We start from the raw sequence: 18,197 nt of genomic DNA on the forward strand, positions 1-18,197 counted from the left end.
ACTTTGAAGATGCACTTGCACTTGGCAGTCCGAATTCTGTCATAGCTCTAATGTTGTTGACTTGGTCACTTTTGAACCACTACATATTTCGCCCTCAGCAAGCACAAGTGCTCCCCCAGGCCATAACTGACCCTTCCAAGTCAACCCCAGGTGTCCTGAACTAAGCCCTGGCAAGAGAAAGGGAAAGGGCCACCACAGGGTCCAGTGACAGCCCAGAGAGGGTTTTCCTTCTTTTCACCAACATAGGCTGCAGCTGGCTCAAGCTTCCCAAGGCAGAAAGGCACGATTATCATCAACGCTACTCCTGTGGATTCCTGGATCCAGTGAATGCTGAAACACTCATGACCTTCAGTGACTGTTAGCTCAGCTTGTCAAAGCACTACATTCCCTTTTTCAAAACCAAACCAAACTAGTCCCAAACTAAAGTAAACTTCTACGTCACACTGGGTTCCATGTTAATCCAAAGCCACTGGCTCGCACTGTCCATTCTTCTCTACGTCCTACTAACAAAAAACCCTAAACCATCTATTCTCTGTACTGCCACTGATTGTATTATAATATTAAACAGACCCCTCTGAAGATCCAAGGCTGGAAATTGCATAGACATATAACAAAATCAAGGCCTGCTCCATAAAACAGAGACACTATTCATCAGGCAGGAAACAAGAGGGAGACAGGAAAAGGCAGAGGGAGACTGAGGAGATGCTGTAGTCAATAGAACAGACATCGACAATAAAGCAGAAAACTTAACTAATGCCAGTTCACCAATTTACAGGCAGCAGAGCAGAGGCTGAATGTGGTCAGCTGTCACAACAGGTTTTTGTAGAAGTACTGAACTTCCACATGGTAACAAGTGGTTTTGAGGGATAAAGCTCATTCTACTGCCTTACCCCACCTTTCCCCAGCTGTCACATTCAGCAGCATGAAAATGATGCAGTATGTGACAGGAAGCAACTTCAAGAGGTCACCTGAACCATCCCAGGGCTGCGGGGAGGAGAATCAGCCACATCCAACTCAGCCATGATCACTGCCTAACCTTGTCTTAAAACCACTGAACATGTGGACCCCCCAGCCACCAGTGGCAGAAGGACAGCAGTGCCATCACTACTTTTGGTTTTGGAAAATTCTACAAGAATCTGCACAGCACTGCCTTTGCTTATCAGTAGCCAGCAGTACATTCATTTATATTTTTTGTAATAGAAATAGTTTTAGCTTACCCTGTAATTTCAGTTATACAGTATTTTTATAAAAGGCATTGTGTGTGTTTGAGTTTGATGCTGTTTTGATAGTCTGTTATTTTACTGTGTGCAGCTAATGGTGCTTTTTGATATAATACAGCTATAAAAGATTTCCAACATTCTTTAACGTTGATGTTGATGGACTGGGGTTTTTCTTCCCATCTTTCTAGTAACAAATAGAAATAATAGATCAATTAAGCTTAGCTTTTATATTGTGCTGGATATACTTGCATTTGCTCCAGGAGCAAATCACTTGAAATATTTAATATTCCATACTCAGTAGTGTTGTGATATTTAACTTTAGAACTGTATTGTACATCACAGATACAATAAACCTATGCAGTCCAAGTACAAGCCAGCAATGCCACACTTAATATGAGGAATTTAAACTCAGAAACTGTGAAATTGTTCAGCACATGCTTAAAACACTGCAGTGAAGAGGACTACCATGTCAACTTAAGTGACAGCTTAAATATCTGAGGCCTCATTATTTTTTATTATCGTAAAGAGAGAGTTCTTTTTATTCATATTACAGAAACTGTTACGTAATAATTGTGATATCTCAACTAAAGAGCAGCTAAGTGCTTTACAGCTGGAGTCCCTGTTAGTCAGTTTAACAAAACATAGCTGGGCAAGGCTTTCCATGAGGAGTTAAACTCCATCAACCTTTGCTGGGCAGGTACAGAGTCTACAAAGACCTGGGACAACAAGAAATAGGACTCCCTCAGATTCAGTTTTTGAAAAGCGATCACAGGTAATTCAGCAATCACTATACGCAGTAACAACAACCATGCTATGGGTATAGTGGAGTCATGAACCAAACTCATTGCATCTCTGACATATTTCTTTTGACATTATCACAGAAACAAACAATTTCATGACCTAAGGACTGCACTGTGCACTCCAGAGGCACAGCAGTAGCCCCTTACTTCTGTCTGCAGTGCAAGAAGGGTAAAGTAGTGGGAAAACGTTTTTCCTCACTTACCAAACACTTAAATCCCCTCTTTGCAGCCCTGTTGATTTCTTCTTTGGAATGACACAGTTCATACAACATACGCAGCATGCTTCCTACAATTACTTATCTCTGCCTTTCTGGCTGTAGGACCCCTTCTCTTTCCAGGTCTGAAGTGCAGCTTGAATTCCACTGTCCCACAAACCAAACTCTAAGTGCATCTGATCTTTTATTTAACAGTATGCTGTAGTCTCTGCTGCTTTTTTTTTTCATCTTATCAGATAATAGTGTTCATGAACTTGCACGTTTCAAGAACAATCCACCAACATCTGCAAAGTGTCTAAATATCATTAAGGAAATAAAAACCCAAACATTTAAGCATTAAATTCTCTCAGCAATTAGACATACACCAGATCAATTATTAGACGATACACAGCTGTTAGAGTTTGCTCAAGAAAATCACCTCTTTTTTCTTTCAATGCTTGCCAACTGGCTCCATTATGAATTAGAAACACATAATCTTCCTGAACTGTATGGGAAAGCAAAATATAGTTCAAGATGATATCGACCTGAAAAAGTTAATAGTACAAGAAGAGGCCTCCCTCTGTGAACTGGAACAAACTCTTGGAAACCCTTCCTCAAATACACTGGATAAAGCATGTGACAGCTTAAACCAGAAACAATAACCCAGGGATCCATTCGTAGGAGTCAATGTCTGTTTTCCACACAACACGCTTCATTTTTTTCAGGATGACTGCTGACAAAAATTTCTTCAGTTCCTACTTGGTAAATAGGTTGCCAATGCAGCTTCAATGAATAGTGTGTAGGTTTGAGGGTGGCTGGGTTTTTTTTCAGCATTGCAAAGAAGACATTTCCCCTAATGAGTTTTCCTTGGCTGTTCAATATTTATTACAGGTACTTAAGCAGAGCTTTTATTACCTAATGTTCCGTTTCCTACCAAAAGGATAACACCAATGCTCATGTAATGCTGCCCTATAGTCTCATAAAACTGATGGCAGCTCCAAACTTTTCCTGAGCGTAATCCTACCGGCATGCCAGCCCATGACAGCAGATATTACAGCAAAATGCTAAACAGACTTGACTGGGAAGTCAGTCACCTCTACCATCTGCAGCATGAATTTACATAAAAGAGCTGAAAACATGAAGGGTTTTTTGTCCTCCCATTCTCCCCCATCTCTTTATCCTAAAGCACACATCCATAATGCCCTGCCTGGTAGAGAACTGGATGAGGAACCTGAAGCCTCCCTGAAGAGCTGAGAGTGGCAAGTCTTGGGCGTTACATTCATTTACATGTTGGGCGTTACATTCATTCATGTGTTTATCTCCACAGTGTTTGGGAGATTTGTATGACTCTGGGGTCACTGTTGGGGTGAACTGCATGGAAACTAATCCCTCTACTCACAAAGGGAGCCAACAGCATAATCACAACAGGGTACTGGCCCTTTTCTCTCCTGCTGTGCCTTTGCTTTCAGGAGTAAATCAGTTTTCTTCTCAGAGGGAGGAAGCATCTTGAGATACCTTCCTAGCTTTGATCAGAAACTTACCAGGGAATGAAAGTCACCAGCACTGGTCAGGAAGCTGAGAAATCAGGAGAGAAACATGGAGCAGGAGTAAAGATGCCAAATATTGCCATTTTAATAAAAGGAATTGTAAATTGTTCTTTTTACTATGCTCCAGGGACAGAATATTGCCTGTCTCCAGCAACAGCAGGCTGGAGAAACAGGTTACACCTCCACAGCAGTTACAGAGGTCTGACCATAGCTGCAAGGCAAGCTCTGACAGCTCCAATGCCTTTTATGCCCAGGTCACTGCACTCTACACTGGCTGGAGAACTGAGGAAAATTGAGTTTTTCTGATCTTATCAGGAAGACTTTCACTTCTGCAAAGGGGAAGATCTGTGCTGGTGTCCAAGGGAGCGAGGCAAAAGTCTCCACCTTTAACCCAGCTCAAGCCTGTCACTAATGCTGCTGGAAAAAGGCACTGAAAGTTGATTTACATTGCTCTGCCATTGCTAAGGGCTGCTGCTTGTTAAGCAGCTGTGCTCCTTCTTCTCAAGCTGCCATCCATTCCTCTTTCTCCTTGTTAAAGGTGACCGTGGATGAACTATCACGCTCTGGTAGCACTTGGCTGCCCATTGCCTGGCATTAGAGGACACCTCTGCCTTCACAGGTTGCAATGATCCCATCACAACAAGCCAGTCACGTTAGGGGGGCATGTGAAGGATCTGAGGAGACAAAGGATATGGGATATTTTGATTTATTTAACTAAAAGCTTAGAACTCCTGCATTTACAGTCCCCTTTCCTTCCCTGTCCCATGAGACAAGCAGTTTGGAAATACTGTTAACCACATCAAACCACCACAAGTCACCTACACACTAGCCCTGGAAGAAGCTCTGCATTCACCTCCCCAGACTCCTCTATCAGCATGGGTATCAGCCAGTCTCCCTTTCTAATCCCTTTCTGCAGCGTAACAACTGCCATCACTAGGATGCTTATTTCCAAAGAAGTCATCATCTAAGTGCCAAACTCACTCACTCTCACTGGAAGATTTTCATTTCACCTTCCCCCTTTCACACATATATATTTATTTATCCCCCAACACCAACACAGATGCACTCACATATAGATATCAGTAACAGGACTCAGCTCTTCTCTGTATATTAAAGCCTCTTTCTTGAGTGGGATTAATCTTGGCAGCTGTCTGACAAGGGAGACTGTGTGGGAGGAAAATGGTTTTATCTAAAACTTGAAAAAAAGCAAAATAATCTTCAAGAGAACAAACTATGTTTCAACTCTTGCTCCTTCAGTGGAAGACTTATTTACTAACAGAAAAATACCCACCAACAGCAGAAATACAAAAAGCATTACTCTGAAAGGTAACATAAGCACCGTGCATTTTTTCTTTCCTTTCACTTGTGTGGCCAGTTTTCAGAATGTTCACTAATAATACAGCTGAGGCCACGACTGTATTAATAACATAGAAGGCCAGAATGTAAACCAGTTTTGAAAACCAAAATGTAGCAAATCGCGTGGATTTCTTTTCTTTTAGCTATGGTGGAGCAGGAAGGGGTTCTGCCTCCCATCCTGCCTCTACTGTACGAACAAACAAGACAACATGAAGTATCTCCGTATTTCTGATTTACTTTTCCATGGCAATCACATGATGAAACATAACCCTGTCCTTCATGATTAAAAACTTAAGTTTGCTCTTGCAGAAGCTGTATTTCCCCTTGCTCACAGGATAGACCCTGAAGATCACTTTGCTCTCAGGTTCTGTTGTGACCTGCACTCAGGAGGCAGCACGTTTGGACGCCCTGTTTCCAGTCTCTCCAGCCCATCCCTGTGCTGCTCCATGTCCCACTCAGTACATGGGCTCCTCCATGCCCAAATAAGTCAACCTTCTCTCTGACTCTGGGCTCTCGTTTCAGCCTGCCCCACTTACTCTCCCTTCACCTTCACACCGATCTCTGGTCCCATCCTACTCTGGCTCCTCACAGCTTTATGTCACCCGAGGCCCCTGCCCTTGCTGTCACCTCCTCCCAGCTGTCTGTGCCCATAGGTCATGGCAAGGACAAAGTACAGCAGCCCCTTAAGTGAAGTCTCACAAGGCCAAACAAATCTGATGACCGATCTTTTGGTCTGAGACATTTCTGCTGAAGCAATTAACACATAAAGGCAGAGAAAAAAAGCAATTACACATGAAGGATGCTGGAGATCTTGTTGCTATGTGTTAGTTTATTAAGGATTCCAGCTTAAATATGTAAAAATCTTAAAGGGAGTCCTCTCCTCAATTTATTTGGCATTAAAGATACGTGAGCTAAAATAGCAAAAGAGAAATGCACCCGGAAATCATGAAACTTTGCGACTGATGCAAAAGAATCATTCATGAGCAAGTCTTGGAAGTTTCTCTGTATGTCAGAGAATGTAATTCAAACAACTAAGCAGTCTCCATTTGAAGCAGTTCAATTCACTGTGGCATTTGCCATCCTGACAGGACAGTACTGACAGAAAGAGCCAAGGTGGTTCACATGCCTGCACTTCTTTCATAAACAGTTCCTTAGCACAACACACCATGTGATACCATTACAGGTACCTTCACCTGCTGCCAGGACTGCTTCAGACTTCAGCAACCACAGATGTATTGAATAATGTCAAAACCACTGTATTTGAGGATGTTCTTTAGAACAAAGATAAGCTCTTGCTGGATCTCTAGGAAGGAATTTAATGATGTTCCATTTCCACCCCCTTGACAACAATGATGTTTATCACACAACTTCTGTATGTGTTTAGCATGTCTCCAAATTATTTTCGTCAGAACATAAAGCAAATTTTACACAAGAAAGCATTTTTGAGCATTTTAAAAGACATGCAGAGCATTCAAATGATGCAGTAACCTGTTTACACAGTGCTCTGTCATCTATCCCCCCAGATTCTTCAAAAACTGACATGGTTCCTCAAGGGACTTACTTGATTAAAGAACATTAATTAATTGAGTGAACATCTGTGCTGTTTTTCAACTAATAATTAAAATTAACTAGGAATTGTAATCTCCTTAAAAGTGAGAAGTGTGCAGAATAGGTGTAGCCCACTTTCTCACATGTGGGTGTAGCCCACTTTCTCACATGTGGGTAGGGCCAAGTAACTACACCACTTACCATAACAATTCCTGAGAGATTTTTACAGCCCTGTGGTGGAAGTTTTCTTCCTGGATAGCCTGACAACAGGAACATTTTATTCTTGGCTTCATGCGTTAGCATATTAACCATGACAGTGCTGACATTTGTTGCTAAGTAAAATTGATTGTAAATGGTCTAGAAGGCTGCCATTAAATTTAGAAATTATTTCTGGAGTTTGAAATTAAGTACTGTCAACACAACTCATGTTTCCACTTATACTCAGATACGACAGGAATTTTAATGACTTCTCCAAACTCCATGTACAAAAGAAGAAGGGAGATAAAGAGTAATGATTTTAATTGCTCTCAAACTGTATTATATAAAGCAACTGACCTATATGATATCATAAGAGCTGAAAGACTATCCAACAGGACAGAGAAAGCAGGAGGGCTAGATGAGAAAATGTCTTGTTACATGTAAAAATGAAATGTTGCTTCATCCCCCTTACATCCTCCAGTCAGAACCCACGAAGTCAGAATACACCAGGATCCTCCTTTTTCTCACAGAGGAGATATTCCCAGCTATTTCAACACAGGGTTTTATTCCCTGAGATCAAAGGAAGAAGCCAAAGAGAGCTGAGCCATTGGTATGCAGCACCGGGATGAGGTGGAGATTAACAGCAAAAATGAGATTTCACAGCACATGACAGAAGCCAACCAGGAGTCTAGAGACTGCAAATATCAGATGACTACAAAAGAGAACATCTCTGAACAAGGAGGCAGACTCATTTAAGCTGTTCTTAATAGCAGTACAGACACTTAGTCTAGAGGTATTCATTGCAAGAGCCAGTCTGGAATTAGCACAGGAGTGTTCAGACATGTAATATTAGGCTGCAGACAGAATTGGTGGATTTATACAAATATCACAGGTGTTCATAAAATTTTCAGAGGCTTACAGGACTATTTATTTCAAGTATAGAGCAATCTGCACAATGACTGTACTCAGGCACTAGTTTGCAACATACTCAGTCGTGTGCTTTTTCTGAAATTATTTTACAAGATTGGATGGCTCAAGGAAGTTAAATACCTCTCTCAGGACATTTGCTTTAGTATCTACTAACTGTGGATTTTCCTCAGTGGTTTGCTTTCTGATCCCTGCTTAGTATATAAAATGATGGAAGTCTGAGAATTTCCATTCAAGGCAGGTTGAATGGGTCCTCAAAACCCCCTCATCTGTACCTGGTGCCAGCTTTGGAGAAGAGGGCAGGAAAAGGTACCCTAGAGAACTGGAAGAGCAGCAGCACCCCCTGAGAACCTGCTAGCACTCAGCTATCAGCATCTCAGGACAAACTGATGGGGCAGGCAGCACCTGGAACCTGTGTGCTTCACTCTCATGGCCCTCAGCCTCAGGAGAGACCAGCCAGGGGCATCCTAGCTGGACCTGGGCCCAGAATCACTTGAAATTTCTGCAGAAGTAGGAAGCCAGAAATTCGTCAGACTTTGCCTGCTCTGGTGTCACAACAACAATTATGATTTTATTTAGCCTATTTTTCTTCTCTTCCTACTCAAGTTTTTCATTGTCATAGGTGCTCCAAAACCACAAAGTAGCTGGCAGTCAAATTCTGTTTGGAATAAAATTGTTTCCCTCTTTTTTTTTTTTTTTTTTTTTTTTGCTCACAATGCAGAGTTTAAATCCTACTGAAGGATTAAAAAATAATCTATTTGCTGTCATGATATCATTCCTCAGGCTTACCCAGTTTCTTTGGGCAGTAAATACACTTTTTGTGCTACCTGGCCCAACTCCAGCCCAGTATTAAACTGGTGTAAAAACTCTGCATAAAAGAAGAAAGAACGTGCCAGCTCGTAGCATTCCACAAAAGGGGCCTCTTTCTCCTGTCTGAGGGGTTTATGCTTCTGAAAACTGAGCACACCATTTGCAGACTGCCATCAAGAGCCTCTAAAAAGAGTTACTGAAGTTTGACAGCACACACTCTTTTAGCAACTGGCGTGCACATCATTCCCCGAGAAAAAGTTCCAGTGTGATTGCAAAGTGCCAGCATTCACTCCACAGGGTACTCTGGGCTGGACAATGCATGGATAGCAGGATGTGTGGAGGGGACAACCCAGAGCTGTCCCCTGGATGGCTTCTCCCCACAGTACAGAGTGCACTGAGTTGTCCTGGGGACCCTGAGATCACCGAGTCTTACTAGAGAGGATACAACTCAGAGAATGCAGGGCTATTTGTAGCAGTGAAATAAAAATAAATGCTGAGGCTGCTTGAGAGGTGTGTGCAAAATACAGCAGCCACCAAGCTTGAAATGAGCACAGGGAAAAAAAAATGTAGCCATAGCCACAAATTTGATCATCAGCCTGATCTCACAAAAAAATGGTCTGTGTCACAAAAAAAAAAACATGATAGCTGCACATAATGAGGAAACACTTACCCTGGAGTCCTTTTCCAGACGAAGCTTGTGTTGAAGACTTCGTCTTCTCCTGGCTTTAGGAATGCCATTGTGATAAAAGAAGTATCCGGATTCTAAAAAAGGGAGCTGAGGAAGAGAGAGAGAGAAAAAAAAACCATCATGGAGCTATTCGGCTGTTTATAAGGATGACAAGGAAACTACCTGTGAAGTGCCTCGGGAATCTACAATAAGACTTGTGAACAATTATGACAAAGAGCCCAAATCCTTCTAGGAATGTCACTCCTAAGTTACTTTTGAAAAATGTGCCCAGCAGCACTGAAGTTGTTTGCTACAGGTTTACAACTTGTCACTTCACTTGTCGACACACAGTACTATTTCCACCTTGTGTTTAAGATCAACAGTGTCAATATTTCCGACATGCATCCCAAATTACAGCAGGATGTATTCCCTATTTCCTGAAAAAAACCCCAACGTAATAAAAGAGCAAAATGAACTGCAAATGATTTGAAACTACAGAGAGCATCCTTTGCTGAGCTGTTACAGTGCACCCAAACTGACGATGCAACAAACAAGGCAGAAAGCAAAGAGATTTTCACTCCCAGAAAAATACGATACTTGGAATTTCTTCTGAACGCCACAAAATGGAACACACAAAGCATACTAAGAAAATAGAGAGCTCAGTGTCCAGGTGGGAACAGTCTGGTGCAGCTCTAATGTCTGAGACTTTTGGGCAGCAAGGAAACACCTCCTGAGGGCTTCCCAGCCCCACTGAAGGCAGGTGCTGAGAAAGGAAGGTGTATGGCCATTGTCAAATTCTTCTCTCTCCTCGGGATTGGCAGAGAAAGACTGGAAGGGCAGTAGACATTTAGCTAAAAGATATGGTGTTAGGAGAACAGCACCCCACTTCCAGCAGTCAATTAGGAAGCTTCACTTGTGTCTCAAATTCTACCGCTCTTTCCCCATTCCAATTCAGTAGGAACATTCTGATTGAATGTTTAAACTGAAGCAAGTAACTGTGCGTTTTTAAGCTAAGCTTCTCCTTGTGAAAGCAGAAAAAAAATGGTTTGGAAGGTATATTACATGTTAACGCTGTGAACATTTCAACTTCAAAGGTTTGACTACCCAGCATGTAAAATGACTACTTAAAAGAGATATTCCACAACAGCTGTGACAGCCCTGTTCCTCTCCTTTTTATTATCTATACGTCATGATAATGTAAACATCTTAGCAGGAGTTCAAAGTTCTTTCCTGAAATGCTGAGGCTGATGTCTAGATAGAAAAATCATTGTGAAAATCTGGGCTGTATAAGGGTAGCAGGATCCTGCTGTCATAAAACACTCTGTTCCTGTATACAAGTACCTACAGTGCGCAGATGTATCATTATATCTGGCGCAGCTCTGCAAACACGTGAAGCAGGGTGAAAATGGAAGACAATGAATTCTGAAAATTTAAAACATGGTCACATTTAAAACATGAGTGTGCAAGTTTGGGTTTTTTGTTTTGTTTTGTTTTTTCTAAGAATTCCTTGGTTATGTTAACTGAAACATTTCCCATCACTGAAATCAAAGCCTTTCATTTTCACATTTAAAATCCCACTGTGTAAGATGCATAACACATCATTGCAAAGTAACCTATAAAAAATTAAATCAAAGTATTCTGTTATGATAAAAAGATTCCTTTTTAAGTGTATGTAAAAGGCTAAGGAGATTTCATCAAAATCATTGTGGCTCCTTGGAGCTGATCTGTACAGCCAACTGGAGATGGAGACCTTTTCTGGGCAAATAATCAGAATATTTTGCATCAGCTCCATACACATGTGAAGAACACAACAGCTGAGGCAGAAGAAGAAAGACAACTATAAAATCTTACAACAGTGGCTGCTTCATATATACCCTCAGAGTCACAGCTCTGAAGGTTCAAATTCTCTCTGGGTTTAGGTAATTGTTTTAAAAAGCAGATTTACACTTAAGCTTGTATCTGATATCTTTACTAACTGGGTAATCAGGTATTTCCATAATTCAGGGTTTGGCCCTTCCCCCACATTGGATACATTATGCCTCAAAACATGCAAGGGGAAAAAAAGCCAAAACAAAGCAAAAAAACCCAACCAACCAATCAAAAATAAAAAAAACCTTAAAAAACAAAAACAAAACAAACAAAAAAAACCCCACAGCAACAAACACAAAAGAACCCCCATCATCTAAATAGCCAGATCAGTTACAGCTTGAAATCCATCTTGGGTGCAAACCATTACTATCCATCACAAGCTGTGGCCCAATTACCCCTCTAATTCTCTCAGTGAAACCAGGCTATTTTCTTTCTTTTTATCTCAGTATCAGCCATTCAAATCAAATCCAGTCAAATATTGATCTTGATGTTCTTCCATTAAGGAACAGTCTCAGCAATTTGGAAATATATAACACGTATTTGCTGTTCATTTTCTATACAGGGTTAGTTTCCAGTGCCTCTCAGAATGAAGCAATATATTATATAGTAAACTTTTAAAGCTAATGTGTTCACACCTGACTTGCAATTGCAGTTAGTACAACAATGACCAGATTTATGGACAAAGTCATGAATAAGTTTGACTAAGACTATTTCACTCTTTCCACAGTTATCCCAGCAATCTTTGAGGAACTCAAGGTATTTTACGGTTTGCATGGTTTTCACGCTGGATCAATGAAACTGGTGGGAACACACAGGAAGGCAACTCAACGAGGCAATACCTGAAAGATGACACAATCAAACACCACGGATTGTGAATAATTAACAGCAGAAACCAAGCCATTTGCAGGAAGAATCTAAAGACTGCAGTAAATCCTTAAAATTAATGAATGTACACACAGGGGAAAGTCAGACGCCAGCAAAGGGCCTAAAAATGTCACAGGCTTTGACGGGGATTTTGCACCGAGCTCTGTGAATACCACAAGCAACGACTGAAGCCTCCAGTTCTGATGAACTCCTGCTACCAAGGCAGTAACTCCTCAGCAGCAACCAAGCTGCAGGACGCAGGTAGCTCCCAGCAGGGTTTACATTCCCACTATTAGCTTCCCCAGGAGGTCTCCTCTGATTTGGAGCTACAGCAAAAGGGCAAATAGCAAAATGAGCAGTGCATGTAATGAAGTGAAATGAAAACAGAAGGGCTCCTGTACATAAAGTCTCCAAAGTGTCACCAGCAGTAGCTACTTTGTAATGTTCTCGTTGTAAAGCTAGAATTGCATCTGAGTAAAATTCCTATTCTGGCAGCAGCAGGCTCAGCATGTACCATGGAACAACAATGCGCTCAGCCTGGTGGCTCAGGTTCTTTCTGGGAGACAGAAAGAACGCTTCCTGCCCTCAGAGAAGAATTAGCAATTAAGTAAGATAACTAATTACTGGAAAGCACTTGAATATTCAAGCAAGGAGGATTACTGAGAGTTAGAAAAGGGCCTACTATTGCCTTGATGTACAAATACAGCCCAGTACAAAGCAAGACTCTCAGCAACTACAGGCACTTTGTTGCTTTCAACACCAGTAAAGAATCACTGGGGAGAAATACACGCAAGCAAAACCAGAACCACAAATACAGCACAGCAAGTAGAGCAAAACCTTGCACATACACCTGATTCCTCCTTTTCTTCAAATCTGCAGCCTCCTTATGGTTATTAGTAACACTTTCTGAAGTAAAGATGAAATCTGTTTAACCTCCTTCCTGAAAGGCCACGGACCAGAAAATGCCTTTTAAAAATTCAGTGTTCAACTAAATGGAGGAAAGAAAAACTCTTTCAGTGGAAGAAGCTTATGTGAAAGAAAAATGGACTTGATGATCTTGAAGGTCTTTTCCAATCTTAGTGATTCTATGATTCTATTAAAATGAGAGAAAGAAGCAGGAAGCACTTCAAATGGTGCACAGTCTTAGCACCAGTACCTCTGACTGAGGTATTACTTAGCTGTTTTCAGACTACTGCTCCACCACAGCAGTCCAGGTGTAATTATTGTTGAAACAAAAGTAAGTTAAATTCATGGTTCCCAGCCTTTCTGCACTCTTCTCCTTACCTATGACGGTCTTTCTCCAGCAAGAAAAAGGAGCGAGAAATTTACTCTGTGCTTGCCTAGATGCCACTCCTGGGAAGAAGGACTGTGAACAGGTAGCTACAATTCTCCCCTGCCAGGCTCAGGCAATGCTTCTGGGAGGCCACTCCCTAATAGTGACAAGGGGAAGGAAAGAGGAAAAAAAAAAAATACAGTCCACTGCTGATCCCTCAACTACTGATCTGCTTTGGGAAGAAAAAATCAGGTATAAGGTAGCCTGTTCCTCAGAGGCACCTGATCTAGGATGGGGCTCAAATACTCATCCCCCAAAAAAATAAAAATAAAAAATTAAAAATATATTTTTTAAAAAGTGTAACACAAAACATCCCTCCCTCACAGAGTCCAAGCACTGCCCAAGCATCACTCCTGACTTTAAAAGGAGCCATAAATCAGCATAGGTGAGCTCTTTCATGCCATTACTGCTCTGTAATTACACCAATGGAAAATATGACCTAAACCTGGTACAAGTAAATGTATTTGGAGCCTTCACAGGCCCCACAGGCCTCACTCCTTCATTTGCCATTATAGCACAACAAAGTGCCTCGCAGCAGAAATTAGAAACCTTTTAGAAACCTCTTCAGCCGAGTTTTACCAAATGCACTGAGGATGCTTATAAATATTCAATATGAATTTTTAAACTCTCTTTCTCTCGTTTTCCCTCACCCCAATTAGCATTAGAAATCGTTTTACTTTTAAATACACAGATGGGAGCCAAGTCTGAAGTCAAAAGCACTCACTCACTATAGCGACGAGGGCCATGTAAGAGAAGAACCAGCCTGAAACACAGGCAGCCCCAGGCACCGAAATAACACAGAACAAAGCACGAACAAGAAAGGATTAATTCAAACGTTGGTGGAGAAATGTGAAATAGCACAGAGGACTAAAGCTGTGCCGGAGCTCGCCCAACATCAAATCCAGTCCACCGTGTCCCCACGGCCCCGGGCAAGGATTTCACACTTTCTCATTAGTGTGCTATAATTACTCTGAAGGCTCAGCATAAAGATCTCAGGTGGAGCCAGGGATCTGCACAGGCTCCAAACAGCTGGTACAGCCAGGCCCAGGTCTGAGTGTCACGATGCGTCACGACTCAGTCTCCCTGGCTCACTTCTCCTGGCACCTGTGCCTTATTCAGCTGCCTCCACCAAAAACCTAAGCTGCTTCTCTTGGCACATCTGGCAGGTGAAGGTGTTAGCCATTACCCAAAATGTACATTTCTTATTAAAATATCATCAGATGATCCTTGTGAAATCAGTCAATTAACACACAGTGAAACATTCTCCTACAACATAATTCAGAAGTGTCTGACTTAAAAACTTACATATGTTTTCAGCTTTGTTTCATACAAATATCCAACCACCTCTTCAAGGAATCAGCAAGAGGTGGGGGTAGTAAGGAAGGGTCATGACCAAGTAGAGAGATCCAGAAAATCCAGAAATATTGCAACACACATGATATAACAAGGGTATTGGTTATCCTATATGAAAACAGTAACCTTGCTTAAAAAGTTCTTTTAAGTCTTTCTCAAGCCAACAGAAGTAGTTTCCAATGGTTTCTGAAAGGTTCCCTCACCCCCATAGCAAAACGTCTTTTCCTCTAGAAACAGAGTAAAGTCAAAAGCAATTTCCAAAGACTTTGCAGAATATATGCCTTTGGATTATATTTTATCCAAAAGGATAAAACAAAGCCTTTTGTCTAGTCCCTCTTGCATGCAGCAACCACAAGGTTAAACAATCTTCCTAACAGTTGGACATGAGGAGTTTAGGAAATACACAGCAGTAAATGGAAGAAACAGAACCGGTTGTGGACTGCTATTACACTTACATGTCCTGTCTGTCCATGTGGAATCCATCTGAATTGGTGGCAAAAAAAAAAAAAAAAAAAAAGAGTGGCACTTTCAAAACACGATTCATTTGACCTATTTTAAGTGGCCATGCTAAAATACAAGCAGAGCTAAGCCCCAGGAGCACCTCCTTCGCTACAGAGTCTGTAAGAAAGGCACAGCTGTTCACGTTCAGGTAGATCAATTCTGATGTTAAATACTTAGTTCTCATTTTCTCCTCAGTTTTGTTGTTACATTATCACACCCAGTGCTTCCAAGCACTAAACAAAACACCGCTCCATTGGTCTGGTTACAAGTTAGTGGTATTTGGAACCTGATCTGCAATTGAATGAATCACACAGCTGTAACATTTGACTGTATTTGTATCCCTTAAGTTTGCCACTGAAGAGCTCCATCCTCCAAGCCCATTACAGTCATACAGGTAATCGATGATAGGACTGGATTTGCTGATAGTTTTACCAATGAACTGGAGAAGCCATCTGAGGTTTTTAAGAGAGTTATTCTAGTTTATGTGAATGGATCTGTGCAGTTTAGAGAGTTTTACTTGTTAATCCCCAGCAACTGCAAGCCCCATTATTGATCCTACCACATGCACTGTTGAAAGTAAGATACTACCCAGATTTCAAGGAGAACGTTGTTGCTTTTACACCAGCACTTACATTGGGCTGCCTGGGTTAATCCTGTCATTACCGGGAGTAGGTGATTATTATTGTTTGGCTGGCAGCCTGAAGTGAAGGCTGAGCAATCATCATTATGTCCTCTTAGATAAAACTGTTGAGTATCCTAAAAGAGGAGCACCTCACTCAATTCCTGGGCACCAGGAAAAATCCTAGAGCTCAGCAACCAGATTAAGCATTTATCAGTTCTGTTGTCATTTTTAGCCACTGGGAAAAAGAGACAGCATCCTTCAATCATTCAGCTACATGGCTCCATACCAATCCCACAAACAGACACAGATAAAACCACAACCACACAGATAAACATACACATCACTTAGAATAATGAAGTAAATATTATTCCATCAGAAGTTGAATCAATTAAATTTCTTTAAGACAGGTATGGGTAACAGAAAATGAATTTTTTTCCACAATTTGGGAGAATTTCACCATCCTGTTGAAATAAAACCATCTCTACCACAACCACCCCCCACAAAAAAAAAAAAAAACAAAAAAAAAAAAAACAAAAAAAAAACAACCAAGCAAACTAACAAAAACAAGGAAGGGGAAAAAAAAAAAAAAAGAGAGAGAAATCATACTCCAGACATTCTTCAGAGGCACAGAAAGTCGGTCAGTAGTTGACCCAGTTAATTAACCATAATTCATTTAGCCTGTGGCAGTCAATGCTTTAAGAATAACGAGAGGAAAAAGGGTGGTTACCCAAAAGTGGCTTTGCCAGTTCTACATTTTATTACCAAAGGTGAATAAAACTTTTGCTTGTAAGTGCCTGTCTCCTGCTTGGTGCAATGGGGCTCCTCAGGGTATCCTGTCACTCTTTCGATGTTCTGCTGTGTTTTCAAAGCATCTCTCAAAGGTGATAATATTCTGTAAAAGTTTCCACACCTCGAATAACCTTCTTGACAAGCTCATTCAGTCCAGGACTGTTTTCTTTGCTATTTCCCTCTTGCTTTTGCTTCACGTGGTAGCACTCTGCTATAGGACAGAGCCAGGACTAAAACTCACACAACGTGAGTTTCAGCATCTTCAGAGATGCTGGGTAACTCCAGTATCTCCCAATATTAAGAGAATCTCAGGCAACTAGGGCTTTATTATTCTTGTTTCAGTTCCATCCCATGTAAAATGGCACACTCTAATAAGTACTTGTTTATTTATTCTATTTATTGATGGGATTCATTTAATTTATGTTTGTACAGCACTATAGACTGTGCTGTAAAATTATAACTATAAAATGTCAAGTGCCATTGTAAACATATATTAATTGGTATATCTACACATATAATATATTTATGTGCAATCAGGTACTTCTTCAGTATCGAATATTTGGTAAATACTTTAATATATTTAATTAATATATGGCGGAAATATCTTCTTCATATCAGTACAGCTGCCTTAGGTAAAACTCACATTATAAGAAACAGCCTGATTCAGTTAAGAGTTTGAATGACCATGGCATACTCCTAACTGAGCTGGATCAATACTGCTGACAACAATTTAGCACTGCTAACAAAGGCCACTTTGCCTGGTTTACAACCCATCTCTCCTTTTAAACATATAACCAAACAGGTTGACCACTACTGTCACACAGGAAGCTGGTGTCACATCAGCTCCAAAAACACTGAGACAAAAGCCAAGAGATAAAGTTTGCTGTTTTTTAAAAAAACTACAACCACCAAAAAACAGCAAACAAATAAAAACCCAAAGAAACAAACAAAACTATCAAGATGCAGTGTGCCCCAGACACAAATGACTGGTACTCATGTCTCACAGATCGAGAAGGGACAGGACATCAATTTCAGCAAGGCACTTCAGCATTATTTTGAAACCTACATCCACATAACAAAGTGTGTAGAATATGAATACGTGTGCAAGAGCTCAGCTCGTGTGGCCCCTAAAAGCAAAGTCAGGAACTCAAGCTCTAATGAAGTAGTGCTATAAAAGCAGCTCAGGCCAGAATTAGTTGTTCACCGAGAAGAGCTACTCAAGAAGGCAAAGAAAAGGTGAATTACTCTAATGCAAAGATTCTAGCCCTTACCAACACTTAGAGGAGATTTGAGCTCTCATGCAGTTCAAAACCCTTATCCTTTCCTTTTCTCTCCATGTCTGTTTAATGCTAGGCTGCCAAGCAGTAGACGATTGACAGAAAGTGCTTCACAGGGAGTTTCTGCTGTTACACCACACTGAACAAGTCTTCTAGTCACCAGAGAAGCAGTCAGTTCCAGGAGAAAAATATGTGCTTTATGGGAAAGAAGCTGATGGGTAACAATTAGAAGCAAAACTGTGACATTAAAGGACAGGAGGGTCACATTGTTTCTCCTGGGGTTTTTTTGTACAACATAAAATAGTAGGCTTGAGAAGAGCAG

General features: G+C 41.0%; 2 protein-coding genes across 3 annotated transcripts in view; both read right to left on the bottom strand.

The window, feature by feature from the left end:
* MACROD2 (mono-ADP ribosylhydrolase 2) overlaps nucleotides 1-18,197 on the bottom strand; it is a 1,470,694-nt gene that overhangs the window by 283,799 nt on the left and 1,168,698 nt on the right. The window lies entirely within an intron of this gene.
* Nucleotides 1-18,197, bottom strand: part of PCSK2 (proprotein convertase subtilisin/kexin type 2) — a 100,221-nt gene that overhangs the window by 70,885 nt on the left and 11,139 nt on the right. For both annotated transcript variants that reach the window (XM_050314967.1, XM_050314968.1), the window contains exon 2: nucleotides 9,271-9,375. In XM_050314967.1, the coding sequence (XP_050170924.1) occupies nucleotides 9,271-9,375 (105 nt within the window). The remainder of the gene's footprint in view (nucleotides 1-9,270; nucleotides 9,376-18,197) is intronic.

The sequence above is a fragment of the Myiozetetes cayanensis genome, unplaced genomic scaffold (genome assembly GCF_022539395.1).
Source record: "Myiozetetes cayanensis isolate MyiCay16 unplaced genomic scaffold, myiCay2020 scf2-11, whole genome shotgun sequence".
NCBI lineage: Eukaryota > Metazoa > Chordata > Aves > Passeriformes > Tyrannidae > Myiozetetes > Myiozetetes cayanensis.